Genomic DNA, 21678 nt, shown 5'->3' with positions numbered 1-21678 from the left:
AAAGACTGACTGTTTCCCCCACCCCTCGCTCTAGGTTATTTAGCATTTCCCATCATTGTATATGGTACAGCACATTTCCAGTTCCATGAGTTGAATTCAACCCTTGGCGTCCCCAACGGAGCATGTGGAAACTGGGAGTTTTGCAAAGAGTGGCCACCCTGAAGAGTTGAAGTGCTGCACAGGATCTCTGTGACAAAGGCAAGGACAAACCATTTCTCCCTGCAGTGTTCAGCTTGCACTAACAATGAGGCTGGGCTTTGTCTTCCTACAACGCTCTTCCTGGTAGCTGATAAATCCTTCCCCAGGCCCTGCGCTCAACCCAGAACTTTGTACCACCGAAGGTCCAGAGCCTGGCACTTCCCCAAACCTGCTTTGAACAGTGATCTCTGCTGGTAAACACACAGAGAACCCAGCGGTTTACAAAACTGGTGCTCCATGTACCTGCTCCTTCAAGCTTGACCTGAAGGTATTCACCCAACCGGTCTCTTGATCTGAAACATCCTAACATTACTAAGCCCACAACTGGGACTTGCTAAGTGAGAGCGGAGAATGATGCTTACACATCACCTTCATCAGTCTTGACTCACAGGCAGCTATATAATCCCCCTCCCAATTCCCTCAAAATTCACTCTAGGGCTCTCACTGTACCTTTTCAGACAAGATGCAGTTAAATACAACAGCCTCCTCAGCATTGTTGTTTTAGTAGTCAGATTTAAAAGTTGAGTTATTCAAGAAGCAAAAGGCAAAGTCTGTATTTTTTATGTGCTTTGGGCAGGGGAGGCAGAAGAGCTCACTATTTGCTCAGCACGTGGTTCCTTTGATGATTGCATGAGCACGTACACATGCTTCTTAGGCCACAGATTTCTCTGAAATTCCTCCCACTTCAGGAACTGACGCTTTAAAGGGATTAAGGAAAAAAAAAAAAAAAAAAAAAAAAGAGAAACTCCTATGCCATCACCACCTATTAGAAGAATCATCTGGCATATCCATCAGGCCGCCCAGCGAACTACTCCCCCTGAACTTGGTTTTGATCTCACAGCAGGCTCCAGAGACACCATGTTCATTTATCTCCTGACTGACTAGCTCTACTGTAGTATCAACATTTTTGCAAGGGCAGAAAGGTGAGATCCTCTGTAGTTTATTGTTTGTCTTCTGAAATCAAGAGTACAGTGTAGGTTTTGCTCTCTCAGGCTGTTTTCTCAGACACAAGAAAGCTGTACAGTTTGTTTGTACCACAGGTTTGTCCAATGATGATAGGCCACATGCAGATCTCTACCATGAGTCTGCAGCGAGGGGAAGTAATATTCTGGTGCAAGAACATCCCCTTACAACTCAAGAGCTTGGCAAACCAGACTCCAGATATGTCCCCAGCCCCCAAATGCATTTGATCCACATAGTAAATATGTTAGCACAGTACCAGTGATGGGAAATATGGTGTGTGAGTAGTATGGAGGGTCCTTAACTTGCAGCATCTGTGATGATTCCACCCAGACCTTCATCTTCTTATTGCATCTTTGAGGCAGGGTTCTGATGGGAGGGGTGGGGGCACGGCTGCCTTCAGCAGTGAAGCCTCACAGCTATCAAATACCTGCCTGAACATGCAAAGCCCCGCAAGCTGCCACCATCCATCCCTGTGGAAAGGGGACAGCACTGTACATGGCGAGAAGCACCTCCACAGCTGAGGGTGCTCCTAGGGCTACCTCATAGGGATTCACACACACCACAACCCCCCCCGCCTCTCCCCTCCCAAGGCAGATCCTGCTCATGGCCAGTTCCAGCAGCTGGAAGGGGGTCAGGTGAGCACACAGCCCACAGACTGCATGACTTGCCTGGAAGTGAACAGGAAACAGCAAATTCATCAGGAAGGGACCAATGTTTCCATAGCTGCAGGCAGACAGATCCACAGGGGTGCTCACCTTGTCCTCGGAGCCACACGTGTGTCTCAGGAGGTGGGAAGATGGCTGCTTAGGGCCTTAAGACACCGAGCACAGCACATACAATACAGCCTCTGTTCAAAGCAAGCAGCAACAGAATCGAAACCACTTCATTTCAAGGGTGCATTCAGGCCCTGAGCTGTAGTTGGCATCGGGACAATTCTCCAAAGAGGCAAAGTGCTTCTGTTGCGTGAGTAAGTCCTGCCCAGCTCCCTCAGAGACAGCAGCATACAATCGTTTCAAGGACTAGGGCCACTGCATTTGTCCACCTACAGTCTGAATTTCCAAATTTGTATTGCAGAACATATAGCAGGACAGGCTTTTTTCCAGATTTATAAGGAGCTGTTTAAGAGCTAAAGCCTCTATTTTATTACTCCATTGTAACAGGAAACATATCTGAACAATCAACTACATACTCTCTCCACAGCTGCCGGGGAAATAATTTCAGATACTCTTGTCTACAGCTAACCTGGAGGGAGAGGCAGGTAGTTCACGAGTTTACCAGAACAGCCATCAAACCAAATGCTATCGGTTTCACTTGTGCATTTGTTATGCAATCCAGCAAGACACAGCTCAGCTTTGAGATTATTAAACAGATGAGAAATATTATCAGGCTTGAGGGATCCAATTGAACTGCAGTTACATAGAAACCAACTGTAAAAAGGCTTTATTTTTTTCCTTACTACCCAGAATGCAGAAAAGAAAGAGAGAGACTCTTCCCATTCCTCACAGAAGCTTCACAGACTGATTATTTTTATGTTAAGACAGAAGTATATAAAAGGATTTGAAACACCAGCACAGTTTGCCAGAGGAATATAATTATTCCCAAAGCCCAAACTAGTATATTATCACTGTTTGAGTTGTGTGAGCCAGTTACTGCATCTCCAGAAGGAACCCAATGTACACTTTATATTCTTGTACACTTATATTCATAAGTGTGAGATACTGTTAAAGATGCATTTTTAAGTAAAGGTTTAAAAAAGAATTAGAGCTTTTAAAGAAATCACAAAGCAATCAGCTTTTGAAAGGTCTTCAGTCATACACTGCGAATGCTGTGAATCACAGGCACATGAGCAGATGTCGCGTGCAAATCTCCACTGCAACACAAGGACAGACCTCAAGCACTTTGGCATCAAAAAGAAGTACATTTATGCCTGCTGCTGACAGCCATAACACTATTATAACTTACAGCTTATAGTTGTGGAAGCATTGCAGAAAATACCAGTGCAATAAATATATATTCTGCACCTGTTGAAATGCATGAAAAAATTATTTGGAACTTCAGCTGAAGCATTTGCACCGACAGTTAGACCCAAGGTACCAGCTAAAGGACCATTTTAACTCCAGGTGCACATTGCAATACCAGAAAACAACCAAATTAAGTTACTTAGTAAGCCAGACAGGCATGGGGCTTTGACATAATAGTCAAACCTCTGGTAGAAGTTAAGCCGGGGAAACTTAAAAGACTTTGTGCTTAACCTTTAAATATAATGAAAGGCATTTGCTGTAAGCCACCTCAATGCAAAAGGAACAATAAAGTTCTAATTTCTGCTATCACATCTAACATTTGCAATGCCCACGTTACAAGGAAACTATGTGTCTTTTGTCCTGAGGAAAGCAATGGGCAGGTCTCCTTGTAGGTTTGGGAGTTGCTTTTACCCAAACCTTACAGGCCTCCTAAGAATTATTACTATACAACCACCCACCATCAGCTGATCATTTCATCACACCAACATAGCTGACACCATGACCATCCTCAGATCTTAGGTCTCCTAGCAAAAAAACCCCAACCAAAATCCCATAGGACTAACAGCACTGAAGAGAAAGGAAAGAAAATTCTCTAAATTTTGTAACCCCTTAACATACTAAATTCATTTGCGAGGAAATTACAGTAAGGTACTGCAGCTACATCTAAGCTCTTCAAACATGTTTTCTAGTGTAGACATCACAATAATTGGAGTTAGTTTAAAAATTCAGTAGTTAATTTTTAAACAATTTGGAAAGGTTCACTTCCAGATAAAAAGCTTAAAAAAATGCTTTTAAAAAGTCATGTTTTTCACCAGAAGCTACACATAATGAATATTATTTTAAAAGAGCTGGATATACTGCAAACATCCTTCCTATCCCCCTTAACAGAAAGCTGTTGACATAAACTTTAATTCACAATACCATAACCTGGAGTTTTATCAAATGCAGTAGTGTTTCCTGTATGCTTCAGCGAAGATCAGAACTTAGTTTCCTAGGTCACCTTAAAGAGAAAACCCAAGCCGCTGGGCTTTTCAAGCAGTATTTGTGCCTTAACAATGCCTTTCTGCACACCCATTTCACTCTGAAGGAACATCTCCGTCATACAAAAGAATAGCATGTTTTATTCCTGGGCACATCTGTTTCCTACTCTTAAAGCACTCACTTCATCTGCACTAAAAGTGTTATCAATTAAATTTATGAAGCACTGAGGCACACTAAGTATCTACAGAAATCTCTACTCGGCCCTTTAACAGAAAAGGGTAGGAAAGGAATACATAGTAAAAAACAGTGACGGATCTGAGTGGCAAAATAACTCTGATAATCTCAAATACCACGGTCTTATGGAAAACAAGAACTGATACTTTCTCATTTGTAAATGATATTAAAAGAATGCAAGATGAATTTTTAGAAAAGTTTTATTATACAAAAGAAGATCCAAACCCAGAAGAGCCCTTCTACAGCTCTAAGAGTTTTGTTCTGTGACTTGTACTTCCATATGCTTTTCCAAAAGCCAAGATAAAAAGGCTCACTACTCCCGCTTTCTTCTTACCAGGAGTGTTGAAAAAAACAAATGTAGCTCCATCAAAATCTGTTATTTATTCTTTGTATTCCAAGAATTGCTGAAGTCTTTTCTTATGTTCTGCAGACACTTGCACTGCACTAAAAACAACAAATGCAGAACATAAGATTTTACATTAAATGCAATACACCACAAAAATAAAGCCTCATGCCAAAATTAAGTATAAATTGAAATCAACAACTGCACTTAAACTAAATTTTAGAAAACCCAGATGTATGAAAAACCTATATTCCAAGAAAAAGACAAAAAAAAGGTATATTAACTCTTAAAACTGTCAGTTCTTACCTTCAACAGCTTCTACTACTAAAAGACACCAGTCTCAAGAAACCTGGTTTATTTCCTTACCTTTAAACACACACAAGCAATTGTTTAACTTGCAAGACTGACTTAAGTAAGAAAGAATCTCTCAAAAGGCTCTCTCCTTCCAAACTGAGTAACATTTTATCTCCACAGAGAGAGATGGGCTGATACTGCAGGAAGTTTCAGTCCCACATATTCAGAGGCCAAGTATGAAAGTCTGCTTGCTGCAGCAGTGGCTGAGCAAGAGCCACCAGACAACCAAGCAGCGAGGGAATTTGATTATTTGGAGTCTTCATGGGATTCTCAGCATTCTCTCCCTACAGAACAGACAATTGTCTCTAGTTGATTTACTTTCTTTTCAACAGCTAAGATTTATTAAACAAGGGTTATTCATGGACTGCTTAAGAGTTCGTGAAAAGTCACTAAGAAAAGTTGCTCAGAAATCTATGAATAATAAGTTTCTAAGGGGGACCATATATCTACACAAGGATTTTTTTAAGGTTCCACAAATCAAATACTACTAAGATACCATGTTAGAATAATGACCTGAAGGGATTTTTTCACAAACTTCCTTTTTCACAGGTCCTACAATAACGTTAATCAAAACTAAATTTAGCAAGCAATCAATCATGAAAAAGTTCTTACTTTAAGTGTTCTCCAAAGACAGTAGTTATCCGGTACAGTGCTGTTTTCAGAGATGCTCTAAGTGCAAATCGCAGTGTTTTGTAGGATGTGTCCACCAGACTTCCTGAAATCCTGGGGGGCTTGCTAGAAACATGAGGCAGTTTGAAATGTCTGTCTACAACCTGATTGAGAAGAAACATAAATGAATTTGTTTCATTTGTTCAATTATTACATAGTATAACTAGCAACATGTTTATGTCAAATAAAGCAAAAAGAAAGTGCAAGTTCAGAAATGCTAACAAGACGCACAAAAATGTTTTGGTAACTGAGCTTAACTTTGCATTTCCTGGCCATCAACTGAACACAGAACCAAGTTCTGTGAAATAAGATTCTCTGTTAATGAGTCTTAGATGCTAAGCACAGCACACACTGCAGCAGGAATACAATTCTGTCCCGAGGGTATCGTTTCGTTTTTCTTCCTCCCCCACCGCCCGCCTGGTGCCTGTTATTGGAATAGATGACTTACAATGAAGAACTTTAATAACCTCTAAATTCTTTCCAAGAATCTCCATTAAGGCAGTGTAAAATGATTATGGCAATAGGACATGCAAAGCATTGGAAACAAATCTGGATTTAAAAAAAAATAATCCATATTACACAAACATCAGTAATTTGAGAGTGATGTCTTAGGAGACAAACACCACACAGATAACATCTGCTGTGACTTGCAATATCTCCAAGTGCTCCAGGTTGCATTAGGAATTGTGTACAGCCAAATAAATATTAAGTCCTAACTACGCATAAAATACAGTATTATAATTGCTGCATCCGTGAAGTATTATAATTGCTGCATCCCTGAAATAAGGTCTTTTAACTGAGCACATAGTACCTTTTTTTTTTTTTTAATTAAGCATTCAATTAAAACCATGCTTTCTACTCCTACATTTTAAAAACCTAACTCAGTTTTTATTTGCTTTTTCTTAACTCACATAGTGGCAACTGTTTTATTTAGATTAACTGCAGAGGAGAAGCCATGTACAGTGGTAGCAGCTTGAATGTTTTGACTAGTCAGCAAGGTCAAAACATAACACGAACAAAACTCCTCCTCTTCTCTTAAAGTTGTTCTGCAATAAGGAAAATTTAACAGTTTTTACCTCCTGAAGAGTCAGTAAAGTATTGAGGATAGCTGGCAGGGCGGTTTGGACAACTCCAAAGTGGTCTTCAGTAAAGGAGGCTGCTACCAAGTGCGAGAGACCTTTAAAAAAAAAAAAAAGCTGTAATTACTAAATTCTCAACTTCTGAAGTGTTAACAAAGATCATGGTTTTGCCTGAATATTCTACTAGTGTGGTAGAATTCTTCAGGACTTGCTGCAGGCAGTGACCTCAGCTTTGGCTTGCTTCAGGACTAAACCGGTCACTCGTTTGACAGATGTACAATAGTTTGAGGTTGGTAAGGCAAGAGAGATCACATATAAACCCCTTTTTCCACTGCTCTGATCAGAGGTGTACCTGACATCAACCAAAAGACAAGAGCTATTTCACAATTCTTCTGGTCATACACAAACATTTCCAGATCACTTAACTTTTCTTTGTTTTATGAGGAGAGCTCTACTTTTGCAGGAAACCTTCGTTTAGTTTTGAAGCCCTTCTCAGATTACTTATCATATTTTTAAAAAATCCAGACTAGCCCTCTGCCCTTAGTTAAAACACAAATGGTATCTTTTGCTTTTCTGTAAATTGTGAATCCCCTCTCCTGACTCTGTACATCCCAACACATCCCCTTCAATCTGACACAGCCTGGCATATCTGCCCATAAAACATATAATCTAGGAAGAAAGATGACCTTTTGCACAGACAAATCTAATAAAAGGTTCTATCAACACTTGTATTTGCTCATTACTTTGAAACAAACAAGAAAATCCTGTAGCATAACCACATACTGTCATTGTTCCTTTAGTTCTCTGCAGACCACCTTTTTCCATTTATTTGTTAAGTTCCTACCCGAGTGCCTCCTTCCCTCAACTCTTTGTGATTAACAAAGGAGGACTCAGAGCCTTTAGTCAGAAAAACTGTTGTAAAGAGACATCATAAATCTATTACTGAAAAATAAAAAAATGTAAAAGTGATACACGTGGGAGAGAAGCAACAGAAATCAGGTTTAGGAATCTCTACCAAATGTCTGCAGAACATAAACCAAGAGATCTCACATGGAATCTCAAAACTAACGAGTGTATTAGACCTTTATGCATGTTGGTATCCAAAATGCAGTCAGGTTTTTGTCAAAACAGATTCAAAGATTTTTCTTCCATTACATTTATAAAGGACAGAGCCCCAGAAACCTGGAATTGGATCCTTTTAGTTGTAGTTTCATGAGCCAGAGCGGATCACCTGGGAATAGAAACTGCTCACCTTCCAAAGCCCAGATGTGCATTTGGGCATCAGAGAAGACAGCTTGGATGGAGGCTTCTGGGTGCTGAGAAGAAATCAAAGCATTCCAAGTTCACTTTATAAATAATATCACCAAAATTGCAGGTTTCAATTACGGTATCACACATTTGACAGGGTCATATCCCTTCCCTCCAAAAACACCTTTGAGGCTGACAGATCTCAGGCAATACCCAGAAAAATTTGATCTTTTAAGAAACTAAAATACTTTTTGGACAGGAGCTGCCCACAAAGCTATAGCTACAGTTAAGACTTAAAGAAAATAAAGTATATTAGCTAATAACTAGCTTTCAATGGCTAAATGAACAACACAGTTCCCCTACTCCTATTTCATGATCTTGCTTGCCTCAGTCTCTGCTCCAGACTATAACTGATCAGAAAACACTGCTGTAAGTTGAAGCATAAACCATCATCACATACACAAAAAAGATCTGCATATAAAAATATGATCTCTACTTGCAGGAAACATTTAAATCCCTGGAAACCAAAGACCTAAAGTAGAGGGGGATGCTTCTGTAAAATGTAACTGAGTTACTGTTCAATTATGCTAAAAGAAATACCCAGTGGTTTTTCTGTGTAAACACTATGCAAATTTAGTTTAAGTTTTTGAGTTCACCTGGAAAGTAGTAGTAACATGAAATATCACCAGTATTTCCTAAGGAGAAATTCCCAACATTCTAGCTGCTGCTTCTCCCACAAAGGAAAACTATAAAGAATTTATTTGGTACAGTGGCCTAACAAAAAGCAGTTAACTGAATTATAAAATGAACTAGAAGCTGTGCCATCTTGGAATTACTATACTAAGACAATTGCATTTAAGTTCTCAGTTTCATTTTACTAGTATATGACACTTCAAACAAAACACAGTTTATAATCAGGCGAGTTTAAAGTAGTAGTATTATTCTTTTTTATGCAGGTATGGGATAATTCTCTATGAAACTCACAGTTTGTACAATGTTGCACTTATGGAAAACCTTAGATTAAAAGAAAGGTTTTAGAACTGTTACTATATGCAAAAGGTATATAGTGTCACAGCACAACCCATATGCTCAGGCATTTACAGTCCATGTTGCTCAGTCACAAAATACAAGATCAGGATTACCTTGCTGAAGAAATACATTATCAGCGCTCGTTTTGACAAGAAGTTTTTTATCTGGAAAGAAACAAAATATTAAATATAATCGGTATTTATCTGAAGGTATGCACAGTTGGCCCTCCTCAACCCTTCCCACAGTGTAAAGGGATTGAGGGCTGGGGGGAAGGATTTTTGTTATGTAAGCTAATTGGAGAAGAAAGTATTAATTACCAAAAATGGTAAGTTCTTTCAGAAGTGAGAACACCTATCTGTACTGCAACTTCTACTCTACCTGTTCTTGCTTGTTCTGAAGCCACGTGTAAAAAAAGCTTGGCTGTACCACCTTACTGCCAGTTCTTGCAGCAGAGAGCATTGGGAAGGATTCATGGTGGGAACCATTCATTTGCAGCTCTACAAGAGAAATACAATATCTTCAGGAAAACTCTGGTTGCTGGCACTTTAATCCTCAAGATACAGATTTCTGTTGACACAGCTACTATACTCATGACTACAAGGCTAAAACCAGTGATGGGAGAAAATCTCTACCTGAACCCAATGTCCACAGCTTCGGTCCCCCTCTCCTGAGGTGAGGACTTTGGACTGATCCATGCCAAGGAGAGTTTACATCCAACATTCCCGTCTTGCAATTTAAAGCAGGTGAGCTGAAAGGTGAACCAACATCAGACCCAGGCGATGCCTTTAAATGCATTACAGATGATTTAACCAGTGAAGACATGGAGGCTCTGGGAAGGATATTAGACCTCTGTGACTGTAAAGACACATCTTCTGTCACAACGCCTCCTAAGGACAAAGAACACTGCATGAAGACAAACAGCATAGCACATATGAAATAAGAGAGGGGTTTGTTATTTGACTGCTGTTTCAACAACCTCTCTATCATTAGAGGTTTTATTAAAATACATTGTTTCCACTGTGGTCTTGCAAAGAAGTAAACATCAGCATGAGCATGGAGTGTTTTAAAAGTTCATTAGTTTGAGAATAGCAAGTGATAAGAAGGATGCCTGTGGATTTATTTTTCTCCTTTTGCTAGCTGGCACTACTACACCCTGCTATATATCTACGTAAAGTGTGCTTTTCGGATAAAGTACTAGAAAAAAATTTAATGACAGAAGAACGGCAATTCTTTCTGGTCCTGCTGGGTATGTAAGACAAGACGTAACAGTCGCAAAATCCAAGGAGCTGCAGCACTAGAAGAAATTAACCTCTGATGTACGAACAGTCCCCTGCTGTTCCCAGGACACTTGTATCCTGGGCACTGGCTGCTAAGGGGTTCCATTACCTGGCACCTCGTGTGCCAACGCAGCGCTGCTGCCAGGAATGATGCCCAAGTCTGGTGTGTAAAACACCTGAAATGCTTGCAGGCTGCACACAGCTCAACAGTCAGATCGGCTTTTCTTATTCTACAGTGGTATCAGCAAATCACACAAACATATTCGATGTCCCCACAACAACAAAACAATAACTTTACCATCTTCAACTAATCATAAGAGCAACTACACGAATCACAAAGTATCTCTTGGCAAGACTTACATTCTCCCTGTAACTAGGTTCAACCACTTACTAATACTGTAATATTTAGACTTAATTCATGCAAGTGTGAAAAAAACACTGTATTGAACATAACATCATGGAAAGTAAACAAACCGAGTAAACATGATCTTTCCAAGTTTTCTAGTTACTTTGGGATTATTTCAATGAGAATACCTCAAATGAAACTGGGGGAGAGACGTTTTTATTCACAGAAAACCCTGTGACTCATTTTCCTCCTACAGCTTAATTGAGACTGATGTACCTGTGTAATGTATCAGCACTTTCATGGTTCACAAACTATTACGAGCATTTCCTTGCATACCTGGAGTCTGTGGAGCTACTTTCAGCTCTCCTGCTGGCTGCTTTGCTCTCCCATTTGCTGCTGCAGCTTCCTGCTGTGCCATCAACCTCTGGGTCAGATCGCTCAGAAGACTCAAACACTCCCTTGATATCGCAGTCCAGTTGTGCGGGTGCCCACCTAGCAATATGCAAACAAAAAGGAAATGTAGTACGTACGTACAACCCAGCTGCTCACTCTTGTATGTATTCTGACAGTGCCCATGTGGTCTCAGTATAAGCTTCAAAAATTATAGTATCACTTCATTTCTAAAAATACATACAGTGTATTTGCACCATGACAGTTTATTTGTACTGTGAGGAAGATGAAAACATGGACAGATTCTATCCTCCTGTCAATGGACAACTCTAAAAAGACTTGCTAAGCAAGAAAAACAGGTAGTTCAGCCCAGCAAATCTGAAATCACTGAACAACTAAAATGAAAAAAGTAATATAAATGACAGTAAACAGTTTTGAAGTAGTACAAATGCTAGAATTCCTGATGAGGTGTAACAAAAAGTTCCTGGAGGCTTTTAAGCAGTTTTAATTTACTTTCTCTGCCATATCTTTGTACATAGCAAAAGCCTCGAATGCTAATTAAAATTAGAACCACTGTTTGCTTTCACAGCTCTAGTGGTGACTCACTATTTATGCTTGATTTCAGCTCACATCGGAAAGCCAGGTTTTCAAACCCATCTGTTGGATTATTCAGTTGTGACTATTTGATTGGTGGTGTCAAGAGGACCCTGCTTTCAGTACCCCAAGACCTGTGTTCCCTCATGGCTGTCATTTAAATCAAACAACAAGCACCAGAATTTGTTGAGTTTAGTAGATGAAACTATACAAATATAGATAATCGAGCATCCTCTTGGAAAAGGCATCATAGGGATACTTTCACTTATGAGGCCTTCTGGCTTATGTAGCATACATCAGAGTATCAGATAACTTTTAAAAGCATTTGATTAACACTTAAAAAAAAAAAAAAATCAAGACAAGATAGTTTCTATAGTTACCTGGTTGACTAAGGCTAAAGACTTCCTGTCGTCGAATAGGAGAATACTGGGAAAGTAACATCAAGTCTTGTAAGGCTAAAAACTAGGAAAAAAGGAAAATGTTTTAGTAAATGCAAAGTCTAATGGATTTTTTTACAAAATGTAGTTATCCATACAAAAGCAATCCCTAACAAAGAGTGAGTTCACACAGACTAAAAGCAGCCATGTAACAGAAAAAGAAAGAAGACAAATGACTGCAGACATCCCTAAGCCCACTCTGCATGGGGCTGCTGAGTTAATAAGAGCTTCAGAGAAATTGACTGATAAGTTGTTTCTTCGGAGTTAAAGACGACCTAACACCATTTTTATCTTAAGAACTAACAGTTCTGATAGAAAGAACCTAAGAAGCAAAAAATTCTAAGGAAGGAATTCTTCTTGCAAGCCAGAGCTCAACTACACAGTATGCCATACGGTACTGGACCTAATACTGCCGTTTCATGCGATTCAGTAGTTCAATGTGGCAAACCAAAAATAACCAGATTTCTCAAACTATACAAGACCCAATTATAAATTAGACACTTTAGTAACAACTGAGATTACAAATCAGACTTCATCTACCTCTAACTGTGCTGTGCTTAACTCTTCCCCACCCATCCTTTGAAAATGCAGCAAAGCTTACAAAAGGATTCAAATGGATTGCAGCCTGTTGTATCTCCAGTCCTATCAGAGATCTGTGAAATCAGTAAATGTGGATTTTGCATGTGCAGAAGACTATTCTTATCTTTATGTACATAATAATTCTATGGGGTCTCCAATTTCTAACTATTATAATCAGTAAATCCCATTAATGATTACCATAGTCAGACCAAAATTACTCTTCTCACAGATTTTAAGTAGCTTTTTACTATTGTATTTTTTAAAAAAGAAATTCAACTTTCAACATGCATATGGAAACAATTTAAGTTCAAGAGAGAACACACAGATAAGAACTCAAATATAAGCGGCAGTGGCCAAAGTGTCAATAGTGTACAAAGGTTTGATAAAACACCTGCTTATCTGACAAGACTTGAATGAGTTAAAGAATGTCACTAACCTGTTGGTTTTACAGAGTACAGACTAATATACTTATGCTGCAGACAAACAGATCTTACCTCGAACTAAATGAGTCTATTTTCAGCTCAAAGTAACGCTGTGCTGAGCACCAGCAGATGTCACTACTCAACAAATTTTCACCATGAAGCGTAACTGCCTCTTCCAGTTTCCTGAAGCAGCTTTTTAAAGAGCTATCACCTCAGCTAAAATAACCGGAACCTTGAGGATCTGATTGCAGGCTTTGAGAAACAACTCCTCAGCACACAACTGGCTGGTAAGATGGTGAGAATGCAATTACCTTTATAATGAGGGGAGGGTTGCTGTTTAAAATTTTAGGCAGGCACTGGTCTGTCTCCTCAGCAAAAGTTGGCTGGATAGGAAAATGATGTGTCTAAATAGAAACATCAGAAGTTGTGTTATACAGAGCAAAATACTATAAAACCTTATGAAAGACTCCACCTGAGCTGTTATTTGTCAGATGAATGATGAACTACAAAAGCACATACCCCATCACTTCAAGTTACTCTAAACAGGCTTGGAATTTCTAACACAGAAACAAAAAAGGCTTTACTACTTATGTTTAAAATTGAGAAATCTTAGAAAACCCATCTATCTTTATCTTCAAATGCCTTCCATGTACTCATATAATTCACAGCTGGGGCATCCTATCATTATGAAAATAAATTCCTCTAACCACGTACCCAGGGAAAAACCTAGTGACACCATCCAGAAACAAGACAGAAATCAAAACTGTAACGTCCATCTTTAGCCACTTTGGTGAAGAACTTGGGGTTCTTTTACCAAATAATAAAAGATTTAGTACCAGCTACTAACACTATGCAAATATTTACCAACAGCTTTGGAAGTTTTGTAGCTCATTAAAAAATAATTATGTGGATAAACCAATCTTCTGTTCAACAGTCAAAAAGGCAAGGTCCATTATATACCTTCAGAGCTGGACGTTTGCCTTCCATAGCTTTACAAGCAGTACAATAATTACAGACCTTGACATATAGTGTTCACTAGTGCTTCAGGTATTAATATTATCCTTTGAAAAAGGTTGTTCCCACCTCAGAGCTGCTGTTTGTAGATTCTGATGCATCATTACATCAGTTACACTTGATTCATTGTCAACCTCTTCTCCACGCAGCCACAACAACTAGACCTTTTTAATTAAAGCTAACACTCCAACAAGCACTCTATGCCATTTCATCCCCTAAGAGTGTTTTGCCAGGATTTAAACCTCATTTTTTTTTCCTACTAATCTGCAGTCTAGTAATGTTTTAAAAAAGAAAAAAACATCAGGTTAGATGAACAAGCTTTTTCCTCTGTTCTTACAAGAAATATCTGGATTAGTCAACAAAGATCAAGTCTTCCCAAATTCTTTGTTGGCAAGACTTTTATTTTCCTCTTCAATCATGGTCTCACATTTATTCTAATACAATTCATTACATATTTAAACAGCCTTTTTTAGCCATATCAATTTGTGACTTTACAACTGAAGGAAAAAGCACAAGTGTCTTAATTCTTAAGATTGCTTGAAGTCCATATTAATACTGCAGCCTGAATTAAATTAACATGTCTCAGCTTTGGAGAATTGTGTACTTTGATGGTTTGCTTAAGTTTGAGATTTCTAGAACTCAGCTTACAGAAAATTTACAGTATTTTGTTCTCTTTCCTATTGTGAAGTTGGGTTGGGAGCTATACGGTTTCTGGATATTATCTTCCCACGTAACCTGTGGCTGTTTGTCACAAGTCTTCAGCTAGTCTCATACTCAAATTCAAAATCATTGCTTGGAAACACATACAGACACCAAATTAGTAAATTCTGCCAGACACAAACTGACCCTGCACTGGCTCCTCTGTCTTTACACCAGACGAGGTCAATGAACATGGTACAGATGTCAAGAAACACAACGTGGTTCAGTGTTATGGTGGCCCCAACAGCATCTGCAAGGATTTAGCATCAAACTTAAAGAGGAGAAGGGGGACATGGAAACAGAAGTAGAGGAGTAAGAAAAGGAACACTGCTGTAAACCTGTTAATTTTGTAAACAGCATTGGTTTGTGTTATAGGGAAACCGAAGGTCAGTTAACGCCCAGGCCTGTTATCTGTGATGTTATGCTTTGAAAATTCAAGAATTCATAGTAAGTTACTTCCTAGTAAAACTGCTTTTGAAAAGTAAGAGTTATTTATGAAACACTGATGTTACATCTTTAGCACCGCCACTGAGTACTAACCTCTGTAGCATAGATTCTGAAGAGTGACCACGCAATGTACCAGGTAATCAGAAGAAATACACCACATAACCAGGCATGGTAAAACAAGGAGAGATCCAATAAGCCAGTCAGGGTGTCAAGAGGATGCAATTTACTGCAAAATAAAAGAAGGCATAAGTATTATTATTATGAAAAATGTCTATAGCAAGCTGTTACAGTAGCAAAAATTTCAAGAATAAAATTGCATTCTTTGCAAAAACAGTTTCTTAAATATGTTTGAGATACCATTTCTTTAATTTTTCAGTAATTGTGATGAAGCGAAGAAAAATAAATAACGAAATTTAGGAAAAGAAATACGAAATACAGTTTTAGTCGATTAAGATATTAAGGCTCCAATTTCCCTATTTAAAAACAAATGGCAGCCATATAAAAACAAAGATATGCCCCCCTAAAACACAGAAAACTCACGTATGTGATTTGGAGAGATCAGTCTTTGTAATACTTTTAGGACTTAGAGAGATGAAGGAAACTGAGAGGATTTCTTAATGACTGTCTACAAGGGGAGGTTGGGTCTGTTTGGATCCATTTCAGAAGAACCCAACGGCCCCCACATTCTATGCGGGAGGTGAGGAACCAAAGAACCACCAGCTAAACTGGACTTCTGCAGCCCAGGGAGCTGTCAGCAATACTCTCCTGCAAGGTTTCAGCACAACACACCTGTCTGGATGAAGATCCATTGTGGTGCTTATCCACATCTTTGGGATATAACCTAGGGTATAAAAAAGAAACACTGAAAAATACAACACTGCAAAACACATCATAATAGACCAAAAAGATGACAAAAGTACAATGCATGTATAGAGAGGAGACTGGGCTTGTAACATCCATACACTGGGAAAAAACATGCATTTGTTTTGTCTTTCTTTTGTTGGGGTTTTTTGGTTTTGTTTTTTAAGAAATATAAACAAGAGAATGAAAAAAAGGCTTCGGGCCAGCAACTACACACTGAGAGATGTGAGAGATGCAAACCTTATCTCTTATTGCCAGCTTCTCAGCATCGAGTCATTTGTGCTTCCTCACTTACAAAAGAGGGTTAATAGTCATTTAATGTTCATTTTCACTACAGCTCAGGCAGCAGAGTGTGCTTTTAAAGACTTAATGGAAACTGATATAGAACCACCACACTTCTAATTTATCCCCTAATGCTAAGGAAGTGGAAATAATTCTGGCATATTTTGACATCATTTAGGCGGATAACTATAACCATAACGTTAAAAAAATCCTGATTTTCAGGAAGTTCAGTGCAATCACCTCCATCAGCACAGATTTTCATTTTACCATAGTTTTAAAGGCCAAACTTCATTTTCTTATGGCAGGGAGCCATACTGCCTTTGTCCCCCCAGCTTTCTCCAAATAATATAAAGGACACTTGCGAATCAAGCCAAAGTGCTAATTTTTACTTTAAAAACAGTGAAAATATAGCAATATTACATATGGTGAAGTCATGTCCACTGCTGGTATGTCAAATTCAACTTCATGACATTTTATTTCCAATACCAGGCAATGGAAGGAACAGTCCAAGGCATGAGATGTTTATCCATGTTAAAAGTACTTGGGAATATTTAATACAGACCAAGTTAGAAACTATTATTCCCCACTCCCTTCTCTTTAGAATCCGTCTTCTTAGAATGTTACCAGCTAGACAATAAATTCCTACAGAAGATGTTGATCCTTTGGAGAAAAGACATTTCTCACATGCTAAATGAGCTTCTGTGAGGCTGTAAGAATTGCCATCACATAAATACCATATAAATATCACTGTACAAACCTTGTACCTTTTCTTACTGTTTTAGAGAGGTGCGAGATCTCTTTATTTGTTTAAACAAGTCTACGTAAGTTGCCTGGAAGGCTGAAAAATAGCATAACAGGCTGATTAAAGATAGTTTTCAAAATACAAGAATTAAAAAAGGAGAATTTCAGGAACCCTTACCAAAAAAGTAATACGTGGCACAGAAGTTTCTAACGAAATACAGTGACTCCACGCAACCGTGTTTAACCAGGAGAGGCAAAGATCTTCTGAAACGCAAGTACTTGTATTGCTAAAAACAAAAATAGTTTAGTATTCCACATTCAAGAACAAATTAATAAAATGGAAAAGAAAAAAAAAAAGGTACTTGAAAACCTGAAGTCTAGACAAATTAAAAAGAAAATAGTTTAAGGCAATTCCAAAGTGTTACAGCTACTATTTTTTCTGTCATTTCATAATCACCTCTAGTTCTCATCCTTCTTCCTACTTGTGACAGTATGAAAATGGAGGGTGGAGTAAACTGACTCTATAGACAGGGGAACAAACTAGGAGAATGCTGTCTAATGCAAAATAAACAATAAAAAAGGCATATTTAATCTTCTAGATTTCATTTAGATTAGAAGCGTTCCATTAAAATAGGGAAAATTCAGACAAGCATGTGTTAAAGGGTCAATAATCCTCCAGGCAGCAAAATCAGCGTAAAACTGACACCCTTCTCCATTCAACCAAAGCGACCCATGTGACACTACATGCAAATGAAACCAAAATCATTTAATTTTTTACTTGACTAAATGGCATTAAAAAAATGGGGGAAGGAGGAATTAACAGTATTCAAATAATAGAATTTTTTAAAATCCTATAACTACAGCATTGCCAAAATGATGCTTGGTTTGCTGACAAACTAAATGGTCATGACTTAAAATGTTTTCCACTAATACAAATAATTTTGGCTAAAGTCACCTTTTGCCAAATTGGTTGGACTTTATAAATCTGGGAATCAGACAAAGTTGATGGCTGCTGCGAGGCTACAGCAACACAGGAAATATTTGCAAGACAATATTTCACAAGCCGCCCCTTACCATCAGTACAGATTTCTGTAGAACTGCTGGACTCCCCTCCGGGGAAACTGACAGAATTTCAGTTTTCATAGCACTACACACATGAACAGGCTTTGGATGTTGAGCTTTACACAAGATTTAATGTGCTATTTCGACTTTAAATTACTTGGTACCCAGTTACAACTGATAATATGCTTCTTCTCAGGTTTCTCAACTTTTAGGTGACCCTTGTTGTCAGTTCCTGAGGTTAATATTCAGTTTATACAGTTCATTTCCTGCAACAGCCCAGCTCAGACGGCTTTTAATATGCATCAGTGGAGCATAAATTGTATAGTCAGAGCATCCCAGATTTCTGTGTTCATTTCAAAGCAGGAAGGAGGAAGATGAACTCTCTGGGCATTTAAAGCAGATTGTACACTTCATCTACTAAGGAAAGCCTGCCAACAGACAGCTGCTACTGGCATATTCAAAAATATAAACAATCAAGGCACTTTTTTTTGTTTACTTAGACATGTCTATCTGCAAAGGTGTTTAAACCACTTACCTGTATGATTGGAAATGGCAAATAATTCATATTGTTAATAAGATACAAAAGACTATAACTGTATCCCATGAAAGCTCCACACAGTAGAAAAAAGAGGTGATATTCATTTAGGCACATCTGAGGAACAGCATCATCTAGGCTAAAATAGAAAGCTTAGAATTAATTCTGAGTTTAAAGAAAAAAAAAAAGTCATTCTAGCCTTAGGAGGTTCAAATGAAAAGCTTGATTCTACTTTCCTGATCAGTACACACTATGATTTCTCAATAAGTTTTTCTAAAGTAGGAGTCCCACCACCTATTTTTGTGATTTAGGCAAGAGGATGCTTCCACTATTTATGAAGTGTGTCACATTAACCCCAAGACCAAGACTTATTTCAAGTGACAACCAATTTGCCATCATTCAACTTGCCATTAAGAATTCTGGCAATCTAGTTTTTCTGGCCCAGTTATTTCTCTGTGCATTGTAACATTTAAAAGGAGGGTATTTCCTATCCTTTAATAAAGGATATCAACTTTTTTTTTTAATAGTACTCAGATTTTAGGTTTTTTGTTTGAAAGAAGCCATCAGTAAATAAATTTAGCAACAGAAGTTCTTTGCATAATTTATCTTTAATACAAACAAATAATTACCTTTCTGAAGGCATGCAGGGCACAGCAAGAAACTGGAACTTCCCTTTTGTCATAACTGCAGCGCACCAAGCAACCAACATTCCCATTACAGCATGGACAACTGAATGGATAACTTGCTGAGGGTGAAATATTTTTCCTATCAGTGCTAATCGAGAGCACGGTATTGATGGCACAACTGTAAATAAAAGCCAAAAGTGAAAGTTCATTTCTTATTAATAAAATCCTCCATTAGAAAAAAAAAAAAAAAAAAAGCCATTGTCGCCAAAGAACTTTTCACAGTTGGAATCAGTCACAGAGTGATCAAGAAACCAATGAAGCGGCTCAGCCAAGAGCATCTCAGCCACGAGGTAAGCAGGAACCTGGAGTGATTTCCCTGAAAACAAGCTTTGTGTATTGTCTATGTTAATTTAGAAGAAAATCTACCAATGTTCAGCACACTGAATGTAAATTCAAATCTCTTTAAATGGTCTTCCTATTTAATTCAAGTATCACAGCAATTCACATAACTCACCTGCATAAAATTCGGCGTTGAAGATACTTATTACTAGTATCACCACAGACATAAGGAGGATACAAAAGATGACATAGGAAGTATATAAATCATTCAAAGAATCTAAAATTTAAAAAATAATATTATTGTTTCAAGACTGCACAACAGTGACACATTAAGTAACAGAAAAGAACACTTAAGCAGTTTGCAATAATCCACTAAATGCATAAAGGGGAATCACGTTCAATGGACTTTGTAATCTCACACCGGATCTGCTCAGCTGCACAACTTTTCTGCAAAAAGCTTTTTTAAATTTCATAGACAATACTTTACACCCTTATAAGTGGTTTTCTCACAAGTGATTTGAACCATTACACTATGGCTGAACTAACACAGCTTTCTTTCACTGAAGGAAAGCTGTAACCATACAGCCACATTTAAAAAGTAAAAAATTCCTTATGGAGCGAATTGCTTTCAATTGATTCTTTTGGGCTTTTATATTTTCAAAGGGGGAAAGAAATCAAGTCTCTCTGCCCAGAGCAGCTACACAATCACAGGTATCAAGCTTCCATTCAAACATCTCTCAATTTTCTGTGTGTGCACTTGAAGGGAAGTTATTCTCACCACACAGAGCAGCTGTTTCAGGAACTTCACTTGTGATTCAATGCAATTCAAGTCAGAGGAAACTTGAGCTTGTTATGCAAACAGCAGCTGCACAGGGCAGAAAGTGGAAATGTGTCCAAGTGTTCAGACACTAGGACAGTGACAAGTGTCAGACAACTAAGTCACTTAACCTATTTTTTTTCCCTGAAGGATACATTTACATGAACTTGCAACAGTTATTTCTACCTAGGGAGCATTCACAGAGTCATAGAATGTCCTGGGTTGGAAGGGACCCACCAGGATCATCATACCCAACTCCTGTCCCTGCACAGGCCAACCCCACAGTTCACACCATGTATCTGAGGGCATTGTGGCTTAGCACTATGGCATCGCATTATGGCTATTATGGTCATAAGTAAGAGGAAAACTTATATTTTAAAGCCTAAAGACCATTCAGAAACACACAAAGTAGAACCCTAACTCAATGCCATAGTCAGTTCCCATTATCTGAAAGGGAGCCCAAAGCCACAGGCAGGGGAAAAACCCCAAATGCAAACACGTGACTGTAAAATTACACCAAAAAAAAAAAAAATCAAAATACACCTTTTAAAGTAACAACTTGTCAAGTTATAAACGGGACTAAGTATTAATATCGGGTCACTTGATGTAACATAGCACTTAAATCTCTGCCGTGATGGCGGGGGGAAGGCCGGAGCACCTACTGGAGATCCAGCGCAGCGGGTGGAAGGGGTCCAGGCCGCTCAGCACGACGAAGGCCGCGGTGCAGACGGGCAGCAGCAGCACGGACCAGGCCACGGCGGCCGCCACCCTCCAGCCCAGCACCTGCGGGAAGCGCAGCGTGAGAGGCCGCGGGCGGCGGGGAGAACCGGGACCCGCCGCCTCCAAGAGGCCCCGCACTCACCTGGCGGAGCAGCACCCGCTGCGGGGCCGCCCCCGCCGCCTCCATGGCCGCGGCCGCCGCCGTTCAAAGTCTCCGCCGCCCGCCGGCCACCTCCGCCGGCCACCTCCGCCGGCCTCACGCTACTTCCGCCGGGCGGTCAGTAGCCAATAGGAGGAGCGCCAGACACACTTGCCCCGCCCCCCTGAGTGGAGTGACTACAAGTCCCAGCGTGCCCCGCGCCCCGCCATGG

At 39.1% G+C, this 21678-nt stretch overlaps 1 protein-coding gene across 3 annotated transcripts; it reads right to left on the bottom strand.

The window, feature by feature from the left end:
• Positions 1-4579: 4579 nt before the first annotated feature.
• NDC1 (NDC1 transmembrane nucleoporin) lies at positions 4580-21558 on the bottom strand. Of its 3 annotated transcripts, XM_082054377.1 has the most exons (18): positions 21450-21558; positions 21250-21370; positions 19946-20047; positions 19435-19609; positions 18806-18944; positions 17387-17495; positions 16114-16165; positions 15418-15550; positions 13476-13568; positions 12107-12188; positions 11079-11234; positions 9752-10006; positions 9498-9616; positions 9233-9283; positions 8095-8158; positions 6840-6940; positions 5707-5867; positions 4580-4841 (listed from the first exon to the last, which is right to left on the bottom strand). In XM_082054377.1, exons 1-18 carry the CDS (start codon positions 21492-21494, stop codon positions 4778-4780), a joined length of 2022 nt encoding a protein of 673 aa, XP_081910503.1. In that variant the 5' UTR covers positions 21495-21558; the 3' UTR covers positions 4580-4777. The 3 variants fall into 3 exon arrangements, with proteins under 3 accessions (XP_081910503.1, XP_081910504.1, XP_081910505.1); XM_082054378.1 differs by lacking the exons at positions 21250-21370; positions 21450-21558 and adding an exon at positions 21131-21169; XM_082054379.1 differs by lacking the exons at positions 21250-21370; positions 21450-21558 and adding an exon at positions 20549-20567.
• Between the last annotated feature and the right edge of the window lie 120 nt (positions 21559-21678).

The sequence above is a fragment of the Streptopelia decaocto genome (genome assembly GCF_964273445.1).
Source record: "Streptopelia decaocto genome assembly, chromosome: 5".
Lineage (NCBI taxonomy): Eukaryota > Metazoa > Chordata > Aves > Columbiformes > Columbidae > Streptopelia > Streptopelia decaocto.
The sequence above is the reverse complement of the archived record's forward strand: the minus strand, read 5'-3'. Positions and strand labels throughout refer to the sequence as shown.

Excerpts from the sequence above, each read along its gene's own strand:
- NDC1 (XM_082054377.1), bottom strand. The coding sequence starts at position 21,494 with ATGGAGGCGGCGGGGGCGGCCCCGCAGCGGGTGCTGCTCCGCCAG. Across the intron at positions 20,048-21,249 it reads CCCGCTGCGCTGGATCTCCA|ATTCTTTGAATGATTTATAT; the intron begins GTAGGTGCTCCG and ends TTTAAATTTTAG. Across the intron at positions 4,842-5,706 it reads GTCTTTGGAGAACACTTAAA|TGCAGTGCAAGTGTCTGCAG; the intron begins GTAAGAACTTTT and ends TGTTGTTTTTAG.